We start from the raw sequence: 22,166 nt of genomic DNA on the forward strand, positions 1-22,166 counted from the left end.
TGCCTGCTCTAGCCTCTAGCCTCCATAGATAGAGTCATGATGAGACAACCATATGTGGTCTCTGCTTATGCAGAATTTATATTCTAGGGGTGGGGGCATAATATATAAGGAAACACCACGATGGTTATAGATGGTGTTAAGCACCTTGCAGCAAATAAGCAGGATTCTGAGGTGCAAAGTAACTGTGGTGCTCTATTTTTCATTGACAACATTTATTGAAGGAAGGATGAAACAGTGGACATTATTCAACCACAAAAAGGCTTAAGGGAAATGCATTGTAGTCAAAGGAAACTATCAAGGGGGACCCCAGGTAGAAAGGCACCTATTGCACTCATGAAGCTGAAAAAACAAAACAAAACAAAACAATGTCTCGACTAGAGGGAGCCTTGTGGACAGTCAGAAGAGAGGCAGGAAACAAAATTGAAAGAGTGAGCCAGAGAGAGAATGTTTTCCCCCTTGTAGGCCAGGATTTTATCCTGAGAACATTTGGAAGACATTGAACAGATTCCATCAGAGAAGTAACATCATCTGATCTTTCCTTCAACCAGATCAATTAGGTTGTTGAGTAGAGACCCACTTGGACAGTGACAAGAGAGGAGGTAACCTCATCAGATAAACAGTTGTTGCAGTTGTCAACAGGCTCAGAGGAAGCTCAGTTCTGTGGCTCAGAGGAGGTGGGATGCAGGAGAAACAAGGATGTGAGATGCACATGGTAGGTAGAACTGACAGGGTTGCTGATGGATGCAGAGTGTGGACAAGGATGAAGTAAGAAGGCTCTTGGGTTTGGGTGTCCTTTCTAATGATAAATCTGTTCAGAATTGTTATTTCTTCATGATTCTTGGTAGCTTGTATATTTCTTGGGATTTATCCATTTCTTCTAGGTTATCCATTTCATTGGTGTACAAGTGTTCATAGTTTTTTTAAATGCCTTTAATTTCTAAATTTAATTATTTAGTCTTTTAAATCTTTTTTCTTTGTTGATTTTGTTGATATTTAAAAAAATACTTTTGGTCTTGTTGATGTTTTCCATTGTTTCATGTTCTCTATTTTATTGACTTCTCCTCTAATCTTTACTATTTTCTTCCTTATGCTAACTTTTGATTTAGTTTGTTATTTGTCTAATTCCTTGAGGTATAAAGTTAGGTTGTTTATTTGAGATCATTTTTCTTTTATAATGTAAGCATTATCAGCTGTAAACTTCCCTTTTAATACTGCTTTTACTGCATCCCATAAGTTTTTATATATTGTGTTTTTGTTTTCATGTCTCCAGATATTTGCTGAATTCTCTTGTGATTTGTTCTTTGACTTGGTTGAGTTTAAGATTGAGTTCTTTAATTTCCACCTATTTGTGGATTTTCCTTTTTTCCCTCTGCTATTGATTTTTTGTTTCATTCTAAAGTGATTGATGAGAATACTTTATGTGATTTCAGTTTTTAAAAATTTGTTTAGACGTGTTTTGTGGCCTAACATGTGGCCTATCTTGGAGAATGTTCCATGTACAGCAGAGAAGAATATGTGTTCGGCTTTTTTGGGTGGAGTATTCTGTATAAATCTCTTAGGTCTAAATGAGCTTTAGTATTGTTCAAGTTTTCTGTCCCTTATCTTCTATCTGGCTGTTCTATCCATAACTGAAAGTGAGATATTGAAGGTTCATACTAGTCTTGTGTTTGTGTCTATTTCTCCCTTCAGGTCTGTCAGTGTTTGCTTCACTTATTTGGCAGTTCCAGTGTCAGGTGCATATATATTTATTATTGTTATATCTCCTTGGTGAATTGACCCTTTTATTATTATATAATGTCCTTCTTTGTCTCTTGTGACAGTTTTTGTTTTAAAATCTATTCTAAGTATGGCCATCCCTGATCTCTTTAGGTTCCTTTTTGCATGAAATATCTTTTTCAATCCTTTCACTTTTAGACTACATGTGTACTTAAATCTAAAATGAGTAAATGGTAAATAACATGTGCCTGGAACTTTTTAAAAATCCATTCTGCCAATCTGTGTCTTTGTTTTCTGTATGTCTTATAGCATTTTTGTCTCTATTTTCCTCTTTCTCCATTTTTTTGTCTCATTAATTTTTTTTGTAGTGACATAACTTCTCTTTGTGTGTATTAGATAGATGTTTTCATTGTGGTTACAACTGCAATTACATAAAATGTCTTAAAGTTATAACAATCTGTTTTAAACTAATAATAACTTCAATCACATTTAAAAATTCTACTCCCCCCAGATTCATGGGATTGCTTCTCTTGACACTGGACACACAATCCCTATGCTTTAATGAGACCTTATGATCTATTAAATCAAAAGAATAGAATAGCATTTATTATGTGGACTGAATCTGCCAACAGTTGACAGGTAAGAGAAAATATTTTTAGCTCCACATATACACTAAACTTCTTAGACAATGAATAAAAAAGCATTTTCCTTTCTTTGGATACTTTTTCTTAATTAAAGGGGATTTCTTTACAGCTACTCTTTGCTGGTAAGAAGATGTGTGGACATTGAACAATGTTGTATAGAAATCTGAGTGTACAGGGTGACACATGTAGGTTTAGATCTATGTGATCATGACATTTGACATTTATTTCGTCTGTTGTCATGCTCCCATCAGGTCTCCTTAGGTGAAGTTGTGATTTCTTTCTTCACCTGTTTTCCAGCACATTGTCTGCCCTTTAATACAATTTTGGATTATGGGTTTACAGAGATTGTGAACAACACTTCTGTCTTAGGTTGTGCTTATGCAAAGGAATTGTTCTTTAATAGGTTACAATGAACAGTGTACTCGACAAATTTTTTCATTTCAAAATGAAGGAGTAGCCAATATATTCCCTATAGTGTTTAGGATGACCTGTCATGTACCTAATGCTCATGTTTCTACATATCTGTTCTTCAACCTCTTTGCAGCTGCCAAATAAACCAACTCTATTAATCTCTCCATTTGGTCTGCTTTCCCCTCTCTTTGATTATTATATTCATTATTGTTTTAAGCTGTCCATTTAGAAAAACATATATTTTTTGAATTGTGAAGTTTGAAAACCAAACACAATGCCAGTTGAAATGAGGACAATGATAAGTTGAGGAAAAAAAAAACTGTTCGAACTTATTTTAGCTATATCTACAAAGGTCCTGCTTATCCTGCTCTAAATATTGAACAAAAAAATGCATGTTTATCATGTGTTTCAAAATAATAAATTATCTTTATCTTTTTAGTATTCTAAATTGTAGTTAGAAATTTTATGGCAAAAGTATTTTAAATGTATTTTTTTAGGGTCAAAAAAATGATATACAGTAGGAGTTCATGCCAATCTGTGATGGGGAAAAAAAGGTGAAATTGAAATATAGCTGCAGTTTATTTTCTAAAGTTATAAAGGAGAGGGAGATAAATTAGATTTATATCAATAAAAAAGTTAAAGGTGTAATTGATGGTATTTTTCTATATTTAGCAATTTTATCATCTATGAAAAGCCCCAAATGGCTTATAATTCTGTACTAGGAATAAAAAATATCGCCACTTAATGCATATGGAGTTTTATAATTTTTAGTGTATAACCATTTAAGGAAAATCAATTTTAGCTTAGAAAAACATTATGCTATGCCACACACCCACTCATCCCAGACAGAATCCATGTGTTTCATGGCTTGAAATTGTCCTGTTTATATACAGTGGTGCCCATCCAGTGTAATTTCTATAACATGATGTTTTCAAGTGAACAATCTCACTGATGATGAGAAATAAAGACTCTTCTCTCTGTTTTATATTCTCAGGTTCTGGGGTAAAGTGAGGCAAACTGGTGATTCTCAAATTTTAATGCATAAGAATCACCAGGGATGGTGTTAACAGGCAGATTCTGGTTCAATAGTTCTGGGATACCCAAAGTGTGCATCTCTTACAGGCTCCCAAACTTACCATACTTTGAAAAGCAGGACAGTGGAGGAAACTGACTGTTACCTCACCAAGGTGGGCAGGTGGGTCTGCACATCTGCAACTGGGAACCTCGGCCTGCCCATCTCACTTTGCTCTGCCTTGACCTTAATGTCAGACACCAGAGTCTACATTAAGGTTCTTGTGAGGATTAGAGCAACGTGATGCAGCCAGGAGAGTGACTGGCAAACAGTACTGTCTTCATTCCTTGTCTCTAAGGGACTATATGTCCCTTGATTTCCCCAAGTGCTGCCTGTCCAGACCCCAAGTCTGCCTTGTGAGTTGGCACCGTGTGGACTGACACCAGCTCTTGCTCTCAGAGGCAACCCATGCATGCTGTTGCCCATCTGGAAATTCTTAATAATTTCATCTCTGACCTCGAAGTCTGATGGGGACAGTGGAGCATGCACACGAGCAGAGGGGATGTGACAGCTGCAGTGGGTGCCCACAGCTGTAGACCCAGTCCTGAGGGCAGGACAGGCAGCATGCATCCTCATTGTGCACTGGGACCCACAATTGTGTGGCTGCATAGACCTGCCTTCATGTCCTGGAAGAACAATCTTCCCCTCCCCCAACCCTGCCCCATTACTCAGAGTCCCAGTCAGTTAGTTAATCTGATTAGTTCCTTCAAGTTAATGAAAAGAACAAGAACCAAGGTCTCAGTCCAAGGGCACATGAAGGATTTTAAGCTGGTCTGCTCTGAAGAAGTCCTTCTCTCCCATTTCTCACCCTGGATAACCTATTAATGCTTGGTAACTTGGGATGTGAGAAAAAGATGTACTAGAACCATGGAAAATTATTAGCCATCACCAAATCTTTAGAACCATTTTAAATATATATATATATATATATATATTTTTTTTTTTTTTTTTTTTCTTTTTGGTACGCGGGCCTCTCACCTGTTGTGGCCTCTCCCGTTGCGGAGCACAGACTCCGGACACGCAGGCTCAGCAGCCATGGCTCATGGGCCTAGCATCTCAGCGGCATGTGGAATACTCCCGGACCGGGGCACGAACCCACGTCCCCTGCATCGGCAGGCAGACTCTCAACCACTGCGCCACCAGGGAAGCCCTCAAATACATTTCTGACTCTATAAAATACCACAGCTACATATTTTGATAATTCATATGATAAGCATTTATACAAATGAGTATCAATGTTAAATGGTCCTTGGCATTCATTGATCTGATGTTGTAAGCTGAATTCCAATATTATATGATGCATTTAAAAACTTTTTGTTAGTGTCTTAACTAAAGGTAATTCCATCTAGGAAAGTGCCTGATTACAGCTTTAGGGCCTGTAAATATTGCTCCTTTTTACCTAAAGAACAAACTGTTCATGAGAATTTTTTTTGTCTTTAAATGAGAGAGAAAGAGAGAGATTGAATATAAAATATTTGTTCTCATATTATGTTTTTCCAGAAGGATAGAATTCCCGGATTCACACTTAAAATTTTCAAAAAGATTGCTAAGTATGCTAGAAAAACAAAAAGCAAGAGAGCCGTATCATGGGGATTCGCATATAATAGGAAACAGTTTCCTTAAACACCTTTTAAAATGTGTATGCGTTGGAATTGGAGTGTTTTACACTAAATGTAGAAGTAATGAATTTTATTCTTTAAAGAAATTTCATTACACAATGAAAATGAAATAAATTAATATTTAAGATTTAGCTCGTAACTGATTGAAAGTTAAAGTCTTCTTGGTAGACAAACAAGGGAGAGAGTTTTTGTTCATTTCTATAGGAGGAGAGCAATAGGAAAACACTCTTTTGCTGTTCAAATGATAAGAATATTGTTCATTTTACATAGCTTGTGTTTTTCTTTACATTTCCCCAGCCATAGATCTTGCTGCTTGCCAAGAGCCAGCCCTTCCCAGCAACAGCATCAAAACAGGAGACCGATACATGGTGAGCGATGTGCTGTCCTTTCAGTGTGAGCCCGGGTACACACTGCATGTATTTTATTTTTTTATTTGAGCTTTTGGTAGTAGAGGGGCTCAGCATGGTAATCCTCAGCCAGCTCACTTAAGACAACACCCTAGATTTGCACCCAGAGACCTAATCTAGTTTCTCTCACTCAGTTTGTGAATCAAAGTAGTCATATTAAACCATGCATACAGGTAAATTTAATGATGATGCAGAAATAGCTTCTAAATGATAAAACATCCTTTTAAGGATGAGCATATTATTTTCATAATGATTTATTTCAAAATGTATATTCTCCCAATAACTAGGCAGATAAACTTCTAAGGGACAAAGCATTGACACAGTCTCCTCAACAGTCCTCTCCTGGCAACCCGATTATTGGGTTGACTCTGAGTCCCATGCTTGTCCTGCATTGCAGACTGTTCTTATGATTTAGTTCAGTAAATCTTCAAGTGCCTACTTGTGTGCCAGGTAAATATGGTGCTCAAATAATAGGGTTAAATGCTTTTCAAGAGATGTTAAGCAGAAGTTTTTATAGTCTTTTATTTAAATTAAATTTGTTTATGTAACGTTTTAATAAACATTTTACAAACCAATGTGTAGCAACATGAGTCATGTTTCTGTTATTTGTTTTCTGGGTTAGCCACAAATAAGCATGCTGCCAGAACAGTTTATCTGTGTCCTCTATCATAATACACATATAATTCTCCCTACCAACAATGAATACTGAAATCTAAACATGTATTTTACAAAGTCCAACAGACATATTTAAGCCTACTTAGTTTTCTACACTTCAGTTAATTCAGGTAATAGAGTACTTTTTGCTGTATGTTTATTACAACACTGAAGCTGATAGTGTTTCAAGAACATTATTTTTAGTTGTATTCTTTTTTTGTTTTTTTCGGTACGCGGGCCTCTCACTGTTGTAACCTCTCCCGTTGCAGAGCACAGGCTCCGGACGCGCAGGCTCAGCAGCCATGGCCCACGGGCCTAGCATCTCAGCGGCATGTGGGATCTTCCCGGACCGGGGCACGAACCCGTGTCCCCTGCATCGGCAGGCGGACTCTCAACCACTGCGCCACCAGGGAAGCCCTTTAGTTGTATTCTGTAAGTGACTTAAATAAAACCTGGAGTACTCATCCGAAAGAAGTTTCACAGATACAGCAGTGAAGTGACAGCATTGCATATTGTCCCATTTCTGTGTGCTGGGGTAAATATCTTGCAGAACTGAGACCAGTTAGAGCAGCAGCAGCAAATGCTGGAAGCTGATGGCCTGCTTGCCAAGTGTCTCAAGTGCAGAGCCTGTGTTACTGTCAGTCAACATTATGGTGTGGCACTCAGGGCATATCTTTCCCTAATGAGGAAGGGGAGTGAGCCAGTGCCTGAGAGGAGGGATTGGGCAGATGAGCTGGCACATCTGGAGGGACCACCTGCAGAAATCAGCCTGGGTCTTAAGTTTGAGAAAATATCAGTAAAACACCTAACACACTTCAGCAAACGAAAGCCAGTATAGCTATTATTATGAACAAACATCAGCATATAAAGCCACCTTCATCAAAACAACCTACAACCTGTGTTCATAGACCTTGGTTGGTATCACAGTAATTGCTTTGACTGCAAAAACGTGGGCAGAGACTTGGAAAGTAGAACAGGAATTACTGAAGAAGTTTTGCCAAAACTTCTTCCATGGAAACAAGCTTTTAACCAAGCACGTCGAGGCCGTTTTAACTGATTCTTTAAGACAGAAACTTCCTGTTTCACGTGTTACTGCAGAAAGAATTATGAGTCACATCCCAGGGGTTTCATTTAAGGCAACACCTTACTCTATACTGACAAGCCATTTTTATGCTTTTTGGGTTATTTTTTTTACTTCTTTATAAATTGACTTAAACCAAGTAAATATCATGTTGTCTCTCTCTTCTCCCAAATCCCCACACGTTAACACTTTCTCTCACTCACATGTGTTCATCTTTCTACATATTTATGACAGCACTTTGCAGCTACTGTCAGCATTCTTTTATAAGGAAGACTTCTATAGCCCTCAGAGAAGAAACTAGAAAGGGTTATTTAGTAAAAACATTTCTTACAATGAATTGTTTAATATGCTGCTTAGAGATAAAAGCCTGCAGACACATATCTGTAGAGTCCAGTCAGGCCACTTAGCTCTGGTTTTCAAATGCAAACTAAGATTTTTTTTTCTTTACAACAGTTTCAAGCATTGAATTTACAAGCTGTGATTGTCTCTCATTCACATGAGTTAAAAAGGATTCTGGACTTTTTAAAAAGTTGCTAACAACTGGGAATTTTGCTAACACATTAGTATATTTGGAATGGCAGCATGCATAAATTACATATTATTCCTGAAAAGCATTGTTCCTTTTATGGTTTATGTACAAATGTCTATACATGCATCTGCCTAGTGAGATTCAGGCATAAAGTGGCAGAGACAGGACACATCAAATGTCAGTCCTGGATATCTGAGTGATTAATGATTTCCTTCTCTCTAGACTTGTTTTACTTTTCTTTTAAAAGATGAAAAATGAAAATTCCCATTTGAAGCTAGCAAATAAATCCACAGATTCCTGTCTTGTTTTGGATCCATTATAAAAATTTCAGCTGGAATCACTAATATGAAATGTCTTTGCTGAAATCAATAGCAAAATGTGACCTAGATTGGTAATAAATGACCATATTATAGGTAGTCTTCCATAACTATCTTTAAAGGCTTTTGTACTTTATGTTTGTCCGAAATTCAGAAAGAAATTTGTTAAAGATAAACATAATAGATCAGAGAATGAGGAGATACAGAGCATGAAATTTGGCAGGAAAAACATTATCCTGCGTGTCTTCTTTAAGTATAAGTGTAGTCTTCCTTTACTGTAACAACTTTTAAGTATATTAGGACGTAGGAGAAAATGAGTTTTGTGGCACATGAATTGGTATGAAACCTTCCTAAGCTTGGGGAATCGGTTTGTCATTGATAACTGCCTTAGTGCATATTCTTGTTTGATGTGTTCCCAATATGGCTGGGATTATTTAACATGAATTAAAGATTTGTTTTTCAACTGGCTCTATGCCAATTTTGTTTGGCAAATGGAAATTCACAAGATAAGTATGCATGGTACATAAAACCACCAAGTCACAATAAGTAAAAATGAATAGTCTGCACACAGAGGTGCCCGTTCACTGCCTTCTCTTTCACCTTAAAAGAGATTTTAGCATGAAACACTGAGAATTTAACTTGCTGCTGTTTAATTTTTAAAAGAGTAATAATAGGACAGATTTTTGAAGGTTGAAAACTTTATATATTTAGAGGATAAAGAGATTCTGAATGATGAGGATTAATTTCATCGCAGGCACGTTAATTTGACTGCTGTGAGGCTGTCTGATAATAAAATGAATATTGTCTCTCTTTTTCTCCAATAAAGGAAGAACTGACCCAGTTCTTTGCTGAACCATAAAGGTCATGTGAGTTGCACGTGAACCGTAGGCAACCGTGAAAGTTAACCTTTGTATGAGCAGATTACTTACCTTTGACATGTCACCCTTCAGATCAATACCTAGTATTTCCTAATCATTTTCAGCCTCTCAGACCAAAATCTGTTAACTTTTGATGATTAGAAAAAAAGACTTACTTCGACAAATTCATTTCAACATTGTAAGCATTAGGGAAGCATCCTGGCAGAAATATAGACTGCTGAAGGGAACATTACAAGATTTTGATTTCAGTGACAAGAAACACAGTGATTATGTGTGTTTTTTCTATTTTAATTAAAAAAATTTTTAAATTCCAAATATGAGATTCATTAACACATTAGTAGATTTCATGAGTTCTGATTTTTTTTTGCATTTGTAATTAAATCGAAAAGGGAAAACCAAAGAAAGTACAGATATTCTCACAAACATTTAAGCCTTAAATACTCTATGTTCAGTTATGTGAGTTTTATTTCATTTTCTCTTGAACAGGGCCATTCCCACATGTCCTGTATACCAGGGACTGTTCGTCGTTGGAACTGATCGTCTCCCCTTTGCATTGGTATGGATATGCCTTCCGTCATTTGGTCCCTATGCAGATTATCAATAATGTAATGGTGATCTCCTTGAGCCATTTTTGAGCTTCAAAGATGCACTTTTAAATTCCTTTCAAACATTTGTTACATGATGATAACATAATAATGCTGTTATTGGATTGGACAAGCATCTCTGGACCAACCGACAGGGATTAGATGCAAGATTGCTAGCTCAAGGCACTAAACGCACAGCACAAGTAAATCAGAAGCCAGTGGATTAATTCATGGGAAGAATGAATGTAGCTGGTCTGAGAGTCTGAGAAGGGTTCTGTGTATACCTTTAGCCTCAGGAAAATCACATTTCCAGAAACAAAATTGAGAAGTACCAATAAGTGATGTGAAGTTGGAGAGACAGTGTTTTATATCAATAAGTATTTGATATCAAGGCAGCCGCCCTTGTGGAAGGACTCACTGGGACTGGGATTCAGGCATAGAACCTCCATCTCCCTATTTATATATAAATGAAGAGCTTTCCCTTAAACGTGGGAATTTAAATATCTTAAGCTTTGAAATAAAGTCAACTCACAGTGAGTATTCAGTCAAATGATATGTCATTGCTGATACTGTATTATGTAAGGAAATGTTTTATTTGAATAATTTACCTATATTAGCCAAATATAATTAATTGTATCTTTTATTTTACATGTTTCATATATTAGCAGATGTCAAAGATGCATCACCTTCCATAACACTTGCTTGCTCCTAATTCCTTACAAGGTATACAGAAAGTTTTTTCATTGGAAAACTCACAAACATCCCACGATAAATTTCAAAGACTTATTTGAGAGATTGAAAGTTTTTTAGCTGTTAGCTTTAGATTAATCCAAGCTGGGGGATTTTAGGACTGGAAATCCATGAAGAGATACTATTTTACTAATTAGTTCTTGGAAATCTCAAGTCCTGATTTTTTAAAATAATAGTACTAATGAAGACAATTTACAGCAAAACACTTCTCTACAAGTTACTGAGTGTCAATCATCATTCCCAGAGCTTAACCAATATTAACTAAATTGAACATCATGACAAGCCTCAGGGTGGCCAAGTCATTTGCCAGGGCCCTGCACCAAGCTGGCATTCCTTGCATCATGAGATCCCTCCAGTGGGACATGCTTGTGCTCTGGAGTAAAAATCCCATATATTCTTACCAAAAAACCAGGAATCTGTATAAAATAATATATATAAACCCAGTTAAAACCCCAAGATCCCTGGCTCTTTTATAAAAATAAGCACCTTGTTCTTTAGCCATACCATTGTACCAAAAACTCTTTGAATATGCTGCCCAAAAGAAAGGGCCTGGCATGGAGGGGTTTCCCCAGCAGGGGGGCAGGAGTCAGGCTACCAAATGATGGTGGACAGATGATCCCCGGGAAGAAGACTGAGACTTGAGGGTTATACTGAAAACTTGTTGGGATCATTGGACAGATGTAAAATAAGAGAAACCCATTGATGGAGTTTTTTAAATATCACAAAGGAAAAAAGATTGATACACAGCTTTGGGGGCTCTGCTTGTATGCCCATCCAATGGTTCTCATATTTTGAGATGAACAAAAGAATGTGATCACATCAGTAATAACTAAGTACTCAAGGAATTAGGTTATCATTCTTGTTTGACAGGAGTTGCACCCAACATCAAGACATCCTTCTCTCTCTCCCAGGACAATGATGGTTGTCCTGACTTAAAGGTGTGAGAATTGATACAACTCAGAACCTGAAAGTCAATCAGATGCCTGACCAAACTACATTAAATTGACCAAGCTTTACTGGGAGCCTCTGTGGGCCAGAAGTAGATAAACTGAAGACCTATCTTTTTCCTTAAGCAGTAGACACACAGGAGGGAGAACTAGACCCATAAATAACTAAAGGGCATCACGTTATGTATGTGCTGAAATGAGGTGCAAATTTGTTTCTGAAGACTTGCTTCTAGGTAGCATGGTCCCATAGAGTGGGGGGAGTGAATTGTCCTTGCTGGGAAATGATGACACACAACACTAACTCCCCTTGTCTGGCCGACAGTGTCCTGTGGGGGGACCTTGAGCAGCATGGGGGGCATGCTCCTGACCCCGAGGTTCCCGAGCACCTACCCCAGCAACCTGGACTGCACCTGGAAAATTGCCTTGCCCACTGGCTATGGTGAGTGAGACACTTTTTAATTCTTCAAAATTCAACTTTTTAATTTTTATCTTGGAAAGAATTAGACTGAGTAAAAAATGGGCCTATTCTGTTGATGTAACTGTGTCTTTAATTGAAAGTGGCTTACAGATTTAACTAAAGCTTTGGCAGAATAACTTTTAGAACAGAAAGTTACTTGAAAAATCAATTCAGCCGTGCAAGACTTTTCAAGGCAAATTAAATTAGTTGAATGATGATACAGTAGGCACATGAGTGCAAAATGTGGCATCCCTAATTCAATTATCAATCTCTTTATAACACTGTCTTTTATAATGTATCACTGGAATTCAGTAATGGTGGTAGTTTCTTTTGAACAATTTTTAATGTTTTTCTCAGGTTATGACTCATTCTAGTATTGTTATATAAATTTTTGTTGTTATAACTTGCATTGATTTAGGTTTATGAAAATGGCTTTTTATCATATTTAGTTATGAACTTTCAGGTTACCTACCTTAAATAGTTCATTATTTTAATTGTTATGTACATGAAAATCCCATTCTGGCCTGCTTCAGAAATTCAGTCTTTGTGAAATTTTGATTCCCTATCATGCCTTTCCTGTCTGCCTCATGATGTCCTTATATTTTAGTTCATTCGTTTGGGTTTTCCCCACCTGTGATTTTCTCAAAAGTACACAGTATGATAGGGGTGCCAATTTAGATACTCACAGAATGTCCCAGAATATCTCAGAGTAATTGAGTACTTATGAATGTTAGTTGAGTGATGAATGAACATAAGCATAAGTGGAAATCGTTGCCCTAGAAGAGGATTATATTTTTTAAGTTTTCAAACTCTTGCCTTAAGAATCTGTGCCAGTAGGGCAGCAGGAAAAGGAGGGTCCACCTGCTCAGGTGAGAGCTGTCAAGAGGGCGGTGTGCGTGAGGTCACCAGGGCAAGGGGGGAGCATGGAAGGGACCATCCCCCACTTTGGAGAACACACGTGAGATTCATGTCCACTGAGTCCTTGAAGGGACCACCAGAATGTGGGGATATAAAAGGGGAGACAGGGCCTCCCTGGTGGCGCAAGTGGTTGAGAGTCCGCCTGCCGATGCAGGGGATACGGGTTCGTGCCCCGGTCTGGGAGGATCCCATGTGCCGCGGAGCGGCTGGGCCCGTGAGCCATGGCCGCTGGGCCTGCGCGTCCGGAGCTTGTGCTCCGCAACGGGGGAGGCCACGGCAGTGAGAGGCCCGCATGCCGCAAAAAAAAAAAAAAAAAAAGGGGAGACAGTTCACAGAAGGGTCACAGAGGCATTCTATTTCTTCCAGTTTTTTAGTTTTGTTTTTTAAATCCTGAACTCTCTGAACATAGAGGCCGTAATTGTGCTCTGTGGAAGATGGAACAGAAACCTTTGCCTTTAACCAACATTGGCTCAGCTATCCTCAAAGACTGGTCTGTTTTCTCACCCTGGGGATCTGAAGATCTGGACGTGGTTGGTTCAGTGTTTGGATCAGAGTTGTAGGTGACCCAGGAGGTTCCAACAGAGTCTTAGCATCTTGAGGGTCACAAGCTTATAAGGCGAGTAGTGATAGTTTACTCAGGCTACTGTACTGAGTGAACCTCCAGGAACCTCGTTTTTCTCACCTCTAAAAAGGAAACAACCACACAGGGTTACATGAGGATTCACCAAAACAACTCAGGCAAGAAATTTAGTACTGGGCTTGTTATGTCATAAACAACAACAGCAAAAAGCTAGCTGGTTTTAAAATTGTTATTGCAAATAGTTCCCACTTTTCTTTCAAATCTCATTAGAAACATTTTACTCATGAATGGATATACACATTTTATTAATTTATTTTCCCAACTTTAATGTTCTGTGATTTGAGAAGGCTGTTGTTTGGCATATTTCCATATGTTGCTCACTCACTGATAAACCAATATGCAAGACAGTAATTCAGGAAAAAAAAAACAGTTGGATTGTCTGACCTCATGATCATGATCTATGAACCTAAAAAATACTTATTTGAAGAAAGGTCGAAAATTTATAAATATTTATGAAATATTACAATTAAAATTATGTCTTTAAAATCTTTGATATTGCCTAGTATTGGGCTTTAAAAAGCATCTTGAAGAATAAGTAAAAAGAAACCTTATGTCTTAAATCCTAACTACATGCAAAATGGTATGACTGACCCTAGCTTTTTAGAATAGATGTAGTTATGCATCGGAATAATTTGCTACAGATTAAATTTAAGTACCAAAGCAGGTTTGTCTGTGATAAATTTTATAATATATAAATATACTTCTAAACATGAAATTATACATTTAAATTTAGGTAAGAGGCATGTAAATTCCTGTTTCCTGGATTGTCAGTTTGGGTTTGGGTTGCTCAGGGTGTTAAGGAATATTGTGCTAGTAATTACTGTACAGGTGACTGCAATTCCCCCAGCCACCCTGAAAAACACACCTATCCAGAATATGAGACATCAGTGCCTTTTCTTGAAAAAAAAAAAAAAAAGGTTAGATGCCTTTCATTCATGGAGGATTTTATTGCTGTGTTTTGGATCTTTCCATACAATTGAATATGCATGGGACCACTTGACAGATATCCGACCCATTCATTAATCAGCTACCAGCTCCGTCAAATAATTCTTCTGATTAGTCCTTCTTCCATCCCACATGCATGGACCATTCAATAGCTTAATTAAATAGACAAAATGATTGGCTGCTCTGGCATCACGTGAAAACCACCTTGGTCTCCCCTTGTTAATTACTCATCCCCCCCGGCAGCTATTTCCTGCATCCAGTCTCTGTGAGGGCCTGCAATCAAGGGACTTTGTCTAGGGAGTGGGCAGTGTATATGGGGGTTCCTCATGTCTTTGAGTTCTGAGGTTAGTTGAGTAGAAATCCTAGTTCTGTCAGTGACTGATGGTATGAATTTGCCCAAGTTATCAACATGTTTTTGAACCTTTGTCCCTTATCTTTAAAATGAATACAATAAAATATCATTCTCCGACAGCCGTTCGGAAGTAATGTAAATGCCTGATATGGAGAAAGCATTACTTAACTGTTAACTGCTTTTAGTTTCTAAGCCAAATGCTCTAATGATTTCTATCTTGTTTTCTTTCCTTTCCACAAATTTGGGTTGCTGTTTTATATGGCTTTGGCATGAGCTCAATCACCACAGAACTTCTGTCTCTATTTTCTTGAAAATTTCTAAAGGCATAGTTAACAGAAATGAAATCAAGTTTTTCTACTTTACCATTACATTTTAAAAAACATCTTTATTGGCGTATAATTGCTTTTTATATTTAAAACCTACTGCACTTACACCGCACACCATGAGGTCCAAATTGGCCATGCCTTTAAACCATCTAGAAGGGTAAGAAGGATGTAAAATGCTCTTTAGATTATCCATTGAATTCTAAAACTATTAACTCTTTTGTTATATGTTTATTATGCACAGAAGATATAAAATAGAGAACTTTACTATTCACAGGTTCTATCAACTAAGAGATGAGAGTTTAACTCTGAAGCCATTGTCAGGTTACTATTCAAAGTTCTGTCAAAATCCAAAGTCAAAATTATTTCTGCAGGTGTCTTTTACTGTCACTTAATTTTCAGTGTGTAATGACAATTGGTGTAAATTCCACACAAGATGGGTATTCAGACTGGTTTTCTTGTTGCAATGACACCTTTTTGGTATTCTGTGAGATAAGAAAAGAATAACTAGGTTACGCTTATTTTAATCCCTTCATTTTGTCTTCATGATGTCAAACTGGACACAAGTTGCTGAAAATTAGATAGCTAAAAATACCATTCTAAACCAGATTAGAGCTGGGCTTTGTTCTATTTCCTGATATGTATTAAGTAGTTTGATATGTGGCTGGATACTTTATCCTGCTTAATATGCTAATTTTTTCATAAAATTATAATTGTCATAATTCCATTTCCATTTCAAGTTTAATTCCAAATCAGTAAAAGGTCACGGTCACTATTTCCTTTGCTTTGGAGATATTGGCCAGCTTTCCTTTTTTTTACCCCTTGATCTGCTTGCTGTCTCGCATTTCTTTCTTGACTGGGTCATTCTGTGAATTTCAAAATGTGTCTCTGGATGAATACATCTGATGTCTGCATATGCTTATCTGAAATGAGCTTATTTTAAGCCATTTCCCTGCTATTTGATTTTATACCTAAAAAGAGAATAAGTTTTTTAAGTGTTCTAATCTTGCCCTAGTTTCACATCCTATCTGGTACTTTTAGGACATAAATAGAAATGTCAGTAATTCAACATTCATTTTTGATTATCACTGTGTCAGCTTCTGTGTTCTTCCTCCTCGTGAAGAATGTGACAGGTATTTATGAAACTCTGTAGACCACAGGAGTTCCGTGGCCTTGATGTAGTCACCAAAAAAAAAAAAAAAAAAAAAAGAAATCCATTAGTATAGTTTATTAATTAACTAAAAAAACCTCTTTTTCTTATCAGATTTGTGGACCAGGCCACAAAATAGAACTGTATTTAATTCAGCAGTGGGTGAGGGAATAGATCAGATACTGTTGCATGACTTAGGAAGTGGTTCAAATGTCACAGGAGACAGGTCAGAATTGAAGGGCTGGGGACCACTAGCCCTGCCTGCTTTCCTTCCTTCTTTGTTTTCTCCCTCTCTCTCTCTCTCTCTCTTCCTTTTTCTCTATCTTTATCTCTCTCAATCCTTCTCTGTCTCTTTCTCCTTTTCTTGCTTCCAGATTTCTTTTGACCAAACGTATTTACTGGGATTTAGGAGAAAATGAATTAGCTCACTGATGTCTCTTCAACACTTTTTAATATTTGCAGAAATGTTTCAAATTTATATGTTTGTTCCATGTTGGTCGTCTATTGTGCCTAGTATTAGAATGGGCAGGACAGCCACAGGCTGGGCTGTTCCTGCTCTGGCTGCTTATGTACCGCCAGTACATATGTTTGGACCATAAGTTACAAACTGAATTACTCCTTCCAAAAAGGATTCCAAAGTTTGGTTGCCTTGTTAAAGATGTTTCATTGTAAGTCTTTCTTCTGCTTTTCACTCTCTTGGTCTCTTCATGAAGTATTCCACATTCTACTTCTTCCAATCTTCTCTATCAAACTAGGTTGAACAATTTTAATACAAAATTATTTTCTCCAAAAAAAATTGTAATATTTTTAACATGGTGGTATGATTAGCTTTTGACTAGCACGTTTTCATGCTAAACCAGATAATGTGAGGGCTCTGTCAGTTGAAGTTGGTGTCCATCTAACTCTGCCTTTCCCTGTGGTACATGGGACTTAACATCAGACTTTCTGAGCCTTAGTTTGCTCACCGGTGAAATGATGGTCATAACAGTGATTACCTGATAAACTGAACCCCAAGCGTGATAGGTGGCCTTACACTCTGCCCAACCAAAAAGGCCATTATTTACTCTTTTGTTCCTCCTCACAAAGTTTTCTTCATAATTGATAAAATTGTGTTTCTTGGATGATTTTAAATTTTATTGAGTACCTTTAGGTTGTTCTTCCCTATTACTCTTTACATGAGCTTTTCTTCTTCTTCGTTTTTTTTTTTTTTTTTTTTTTTTTTTTTTTTTACTGAATTCAGGCTTTTGATACCTGCATTTTCCAATGCAGGTAGATCTGTTGCTTTAAATTCTCTAGGTATTTACACTTAAGTAAGTTAATTCATGTTAACATGATTTTTTAATATGATAATAACTTTAATATATTTAATTTCCTAAAATCTAGGAAACATGTCAAATATATTAGATGAAAAGGAAAAAAAATAAAGAACAGGAGAAGAATAACTCAAAGTAAAGCTTTCCTTATATGTTGAGAGAATGACCTCTCAACATATAGCTGTTGATATTCTCAGTTTAGGCTTTATAAATCTAACTTAATTGCCTGGATTTATGCAAAAGCTAATGTCTTTAGCATTCTAAATAAACTTGAAAGTGAATTAAAATATTTCAGACACAGCAGTCAATTAAATTTTCAAAAATACCACAATGCCATAGCAAATAACTCTAAATTATTTTGATTTTGATTTTCTTCTAAGTTATCACAGTAGTTTATTTGAGACACAGGTCAGTATGATGCTAGCAACATGGGTCCTTCAGACAGTCTTGGTATCTTGCCCTGTGCCAGGCTGTTAAATTGAATTGTGAGAGCTAGAGTAGGGTTGATCTGAGTGGGTTTCTTGCAAACATCAATAATTTGTTTTGCAGGCACTACACAATTGAAACAATCACTTATCAAACTAAGAAATTTCTTGTACAATGGTATGCCCTTCCATTTAAAAGCCACTTTTGAAGATTGTTTGCATTTTGTTCGATCTTTATTGGCTTCTTCCTTGATAAAGCCACAAATTAAGGATGATTTGATGTACGATTATAACCTTGTGTTTCTGGTTGTAATAATTATAATAGCAGCTGGACAAAATCAGTACCATATGTATGGATATAAGTCATCATTCTAAGAATTATACCTGCATGCCTCCATGATGCAATGCTAGTAATACCCATACTTCACAAATAAGTTGACTTAGGGACATTTACTACATGGACAAAGGTCACACAGCTAGTAGGTAGCTGAGGTGAAACTGAACCAAGGATCATTGTAATTCACAAAGTGTGTGCTCCACTCTGCCTCCTAGAGAGATGCTGTTTGGGGAAACTGATACAATTTTAATCCCTATTGGTAAACATTATCATAAAATTTGATATTAACTTTCAAAGATTTTGCATATTTTTTCATAGGTGCACATATTCAATTTCTGAATTTTTCTACCGAAGCTAATCATGACTACCTTGAAATTCAAAATGGACATTTCCACACCAGCCCGATGATGGGGCACTTCAGTGGCCCCGACCTGCCTGCGCCCTTGCTGAGCACAACTCATGAAGTGCTCATCCACTTTTACAGCGACCACTTGCAAAACCGTCCAGTGTTTAAACTCACTTACCAAGGTAAGGAGTCAAAACACATCTAGGGATGCTTCTCACAGGGAAATTGTAAGGGTTAACCTCCCCAGCCGGTTAAAGGCTTGTACGGCTGGAGTCATTTCTAGAGGGACACAGTTTTTTGATTGGGAGTGGAGTGGAGTCTTGGCTGTTGTACACACAAATCAGGACACAGACACAAGGAACAGGGTCAGCCATGCACTGTCACCGCTTCACCTGAAGTCCCTTTTCTCTACCCCGAATGGCCACCATCACCACCTTCAAGCCCCTTGGCCCCATCACCAGGTAGCCTTCTAACCTGTCACCATGTCTTCTTGGCCACATGTAGGTATTTCCCATCAGGACTACGGTGCAGGGAGTCCGTTCACAGTGTAAGTGGGTCTGACCATGTCTCTCGTGCCCTGAAGCCTTGTCTCAGCTCAAAGTAATGGTTCTATGTACTATTCAAGTCATGTTCAAATTATGCCAGAAAAAAAATGAGAATGAAGCTTACGTGTTTTTAAACCATCAAAATATGAGGTCTCTAACAAAAGTTTGAATCTACCATTATCAAAGCATTTTTGAAATGTGAAAAAGTTCAAAGTTTTCATTTCAAACACATTAATTTAACTGACCTTTTCTTGAATGTTGTTAATTCAAATGAAGTTGAAAGTGTCAAAAGTGGAGTCTTTTTTTAACACAGAAAAATCACTTGATTTCTTTAATTTCATAGGCTACCCTGGAAAAATAGAGATGTAATATTTTATTACTGAAAGAGGATGGCATTTTGTGTTGAACTCTTAGACCTTGTTACTTCAGTTGTTACTTAAAATATAAATTTACATGTCCAGAATTTGGGTCTCTTAAAATAGCAATCCAGGTAGGAGAAAAAAGAGAGAGTGGTACAGGTTGAGGAATGCAACAGGAGACCTTGCCAGGATTTCTCTAGGTCCGTCTGTGTCTTTCATTCCATCTCACCTCAATCCCCCTCTGTCTCAGCCAAGGGTATCCTTTCCTCCTGGAAAGGCCCCCACACACAGAGAACAGCAGAAGGGAGACAGCTTCCCCCAGGCCAGTGCGGAGGTCTGCCTGCAGCCCTGCTTGTCCTCCTTTTGGAGATGAGAGAATGCTCCCCCTGCTTCCAGGCAACCCCTCCCGGGCTCTAGGCTCTAGAATGTTTCTTTCTACTCTGTCAGGGCTGTCAAGGCAGGAATCATACTCCCTTTATTTATTTATTTCCTGCTGCTACTTCTCTACCAGATCTTTCTCATTAGTGTTTCAAATACACTCAAATTCCTCTCTCCCTCAGACACACCCTTGTTTATATTTAATTTTAATGACTTGCATCTTCCTTCAGCTCCCACTTTGTAAGAAACCTCTGGGAGGAATGGTCTACCCCAGCTCTCCCAGGGTCTCCTCCCCTTCTTCACTTCTCCTGCCCACCTGCAGGCATCTGCCTTTAACATCCCCCAAGTGACACGATCGGCCATGTCGGCAGTTCTTTGTGTAGTCTGAGATTCTCCAATGGGGGTGATGGGACGGGCCAGAGACAGGTTAGCAAGAGGAGAACAAGCGCAAGTTCATTAACATGCCTGTCACTCGGACATACAGACACCTGTGAGAAGCCAGATGTGAGTCACTGAAAGGAGTGGTTAGAACTCAGGTTTAGGTACCATCTGAGGCTAAAACAAAGGAGAAGGGTTTGGGGCAATGGGGAGAAAAGCAGAAAATGTGTGGTTCACAAGGGTTGCTGAGTCAGGCTTGTTGTGCTGATTTAACAAGGAGAGAAAGCTCTGCAAATGTACATTTTCTTCATAAATGTAAATTTCCTCTACAAAAGGGGACCCTGTGTCCTGTTTTAAGAGTTCTCTCCTGCATCTGCTTGTTCTCAAAATACCCCAAGGTTTATTGAGCAAACACGGATGTAGCTCTTTCCAGTACCTACACAAGGACCAAGCAGGCCTGATGGAGTAAACAACCATCTCCCACACAAGTGAGAGAACAAAGGTCCATCCATCAGTCTCTGTCTCAGCATCTGGGCACTGAACCTGTGGCAGCTGCCATTGCCTCTCATTCTGCAGACCCTCACAGACACTTCCTTCTGCCTGTGCTCCCAATGCATCCCTCCTACAGCTTCCAGCCCTACCCCGTTTCAGCCAGAAAGCCCCAGCCAGTGGGTGCATTCTCCTCTGGGATCCTGTCCTTCCTGGTACCTTTGTGTGTGAACTTCCCCTTCCCACCAGCCCTCTCCTCCCTGTACCAAAGTAAAATGATTGATTCTCCGCTGCTGCTCAGAGAGGCGTCTCTCCCCACTGAGGGTGAAGCACCAAAGGCTCCTATAACTGGTGTCAAATGCAAAACAAATTCAGATTTAGTAAGAAGAGACTTATTTGGGAAGGCTTATTTATTGCAAGAGGTGAAGAGGTCTATTGCCATAGAGAGAATAAGGCTCCAGCCATAAGATCAGCAAGCATCTCAAGGGTTAGGAAAAGGCTTTTCCTTCATGGAGGGCAGTAAACAAAGCTAGAAGAAGCTGGGGGTAGGGGCTGTGGTGACCAGGAGGGGCATGAGGGGATGTGGGTGACAGCAGGTCTTTCCCTGAGGCCAGCCTGTCTGTGGCCCAGGCTGAGGGTGGGCCAACGTTTAGGGGGAAGAAAAGCATAACTGAAGTTTGGCTTACAAGAGTCTTCTTCCAGTTGGCCACTGAGGACCAAACATTTCATCTAACCTTTTAAAGGGAAAGCACGGGAATTTGGAGGATTTTTTCAGGTCCAGTCACAGGTAACCAAAGTGCACATTGACTCTTATCTCAGTCCTGGGGGAAGTGGTTCTTTGAACTGAGTCGTTTCCTGAAACACAGAGGAGTTAGGGAAGGAGGTGGGTTTCCTCACCTCAGCTTTTCTCTAGGATATCTGAGTTCAGGTGAACTTTCACATTGTCATTGGGAAGAGAACGGAGCAGTGTCTGAGGGCTCGGATTCTGAAGCTTTACTAGTTAAAGGAATCCCATCCGTGAGCTCCGACCCGGGCCTTGATGCTAACACAGGTTTACTGATAACTAAACTGCTCCTGTGCACGTGATTCCACTTGACTCTCTATCCAGAGTCAAAAAGGAACATATGAAATATGTGAAAGAACCCAAAGAGAACACTGAGAACCCAGAAAGAAAAATGAACTCTGAGTGGTGGTGGTAGAGA

The 22,166-nt window shown here is 38.4% G+C and overlaps 1 protein-coding gene across 1 annotated transcript in view; it reads left to right on the forward strand.

The window, feature by feature from the left end:
* Positions 1 to 22,166, forward strand: part of LOC132482980 (CUB and sushi domain-containing protein 1-like) — a 92,720-nt gene that overhangs the window by 55,327 nt on the left and 15,227 nt on the right. The window contains 4 exon segments of the mRNA XM_060088248.1: positions 5,760 to 5,878; positions 9,815 to 9,884; positions 11,932 to 12,048; positions 18,788 to 18,997. Of these exon segments, the coding sequence (XP_059944231.1) occupies positions 5,760 to 5,878; positions 9,815 to 9,884; positions 11,932 to 12,048; positions 18,788 to 18,997 (516 nt within the window).

The sequence above is a fragment of the Mesoplodon densirostris genome (genome assembly GCF_025265405.1).
Source record: "Mesoplodon densirostris isolate mMesDen1 chromosome Y unlocalized genomic scaffold, mMesDen1 primary haplotype SUPER_Y_unloc_1, whole genome shotgun sequence".
In the NCBI taxonomy this organism is placed as follows: domain Eukaryota; kingdom Metazoa; phylum Chordata; class Mammalia; order Artiodactyla; family Ziphiidae; genus Mesoplodon; species Mesoplodon densirostris.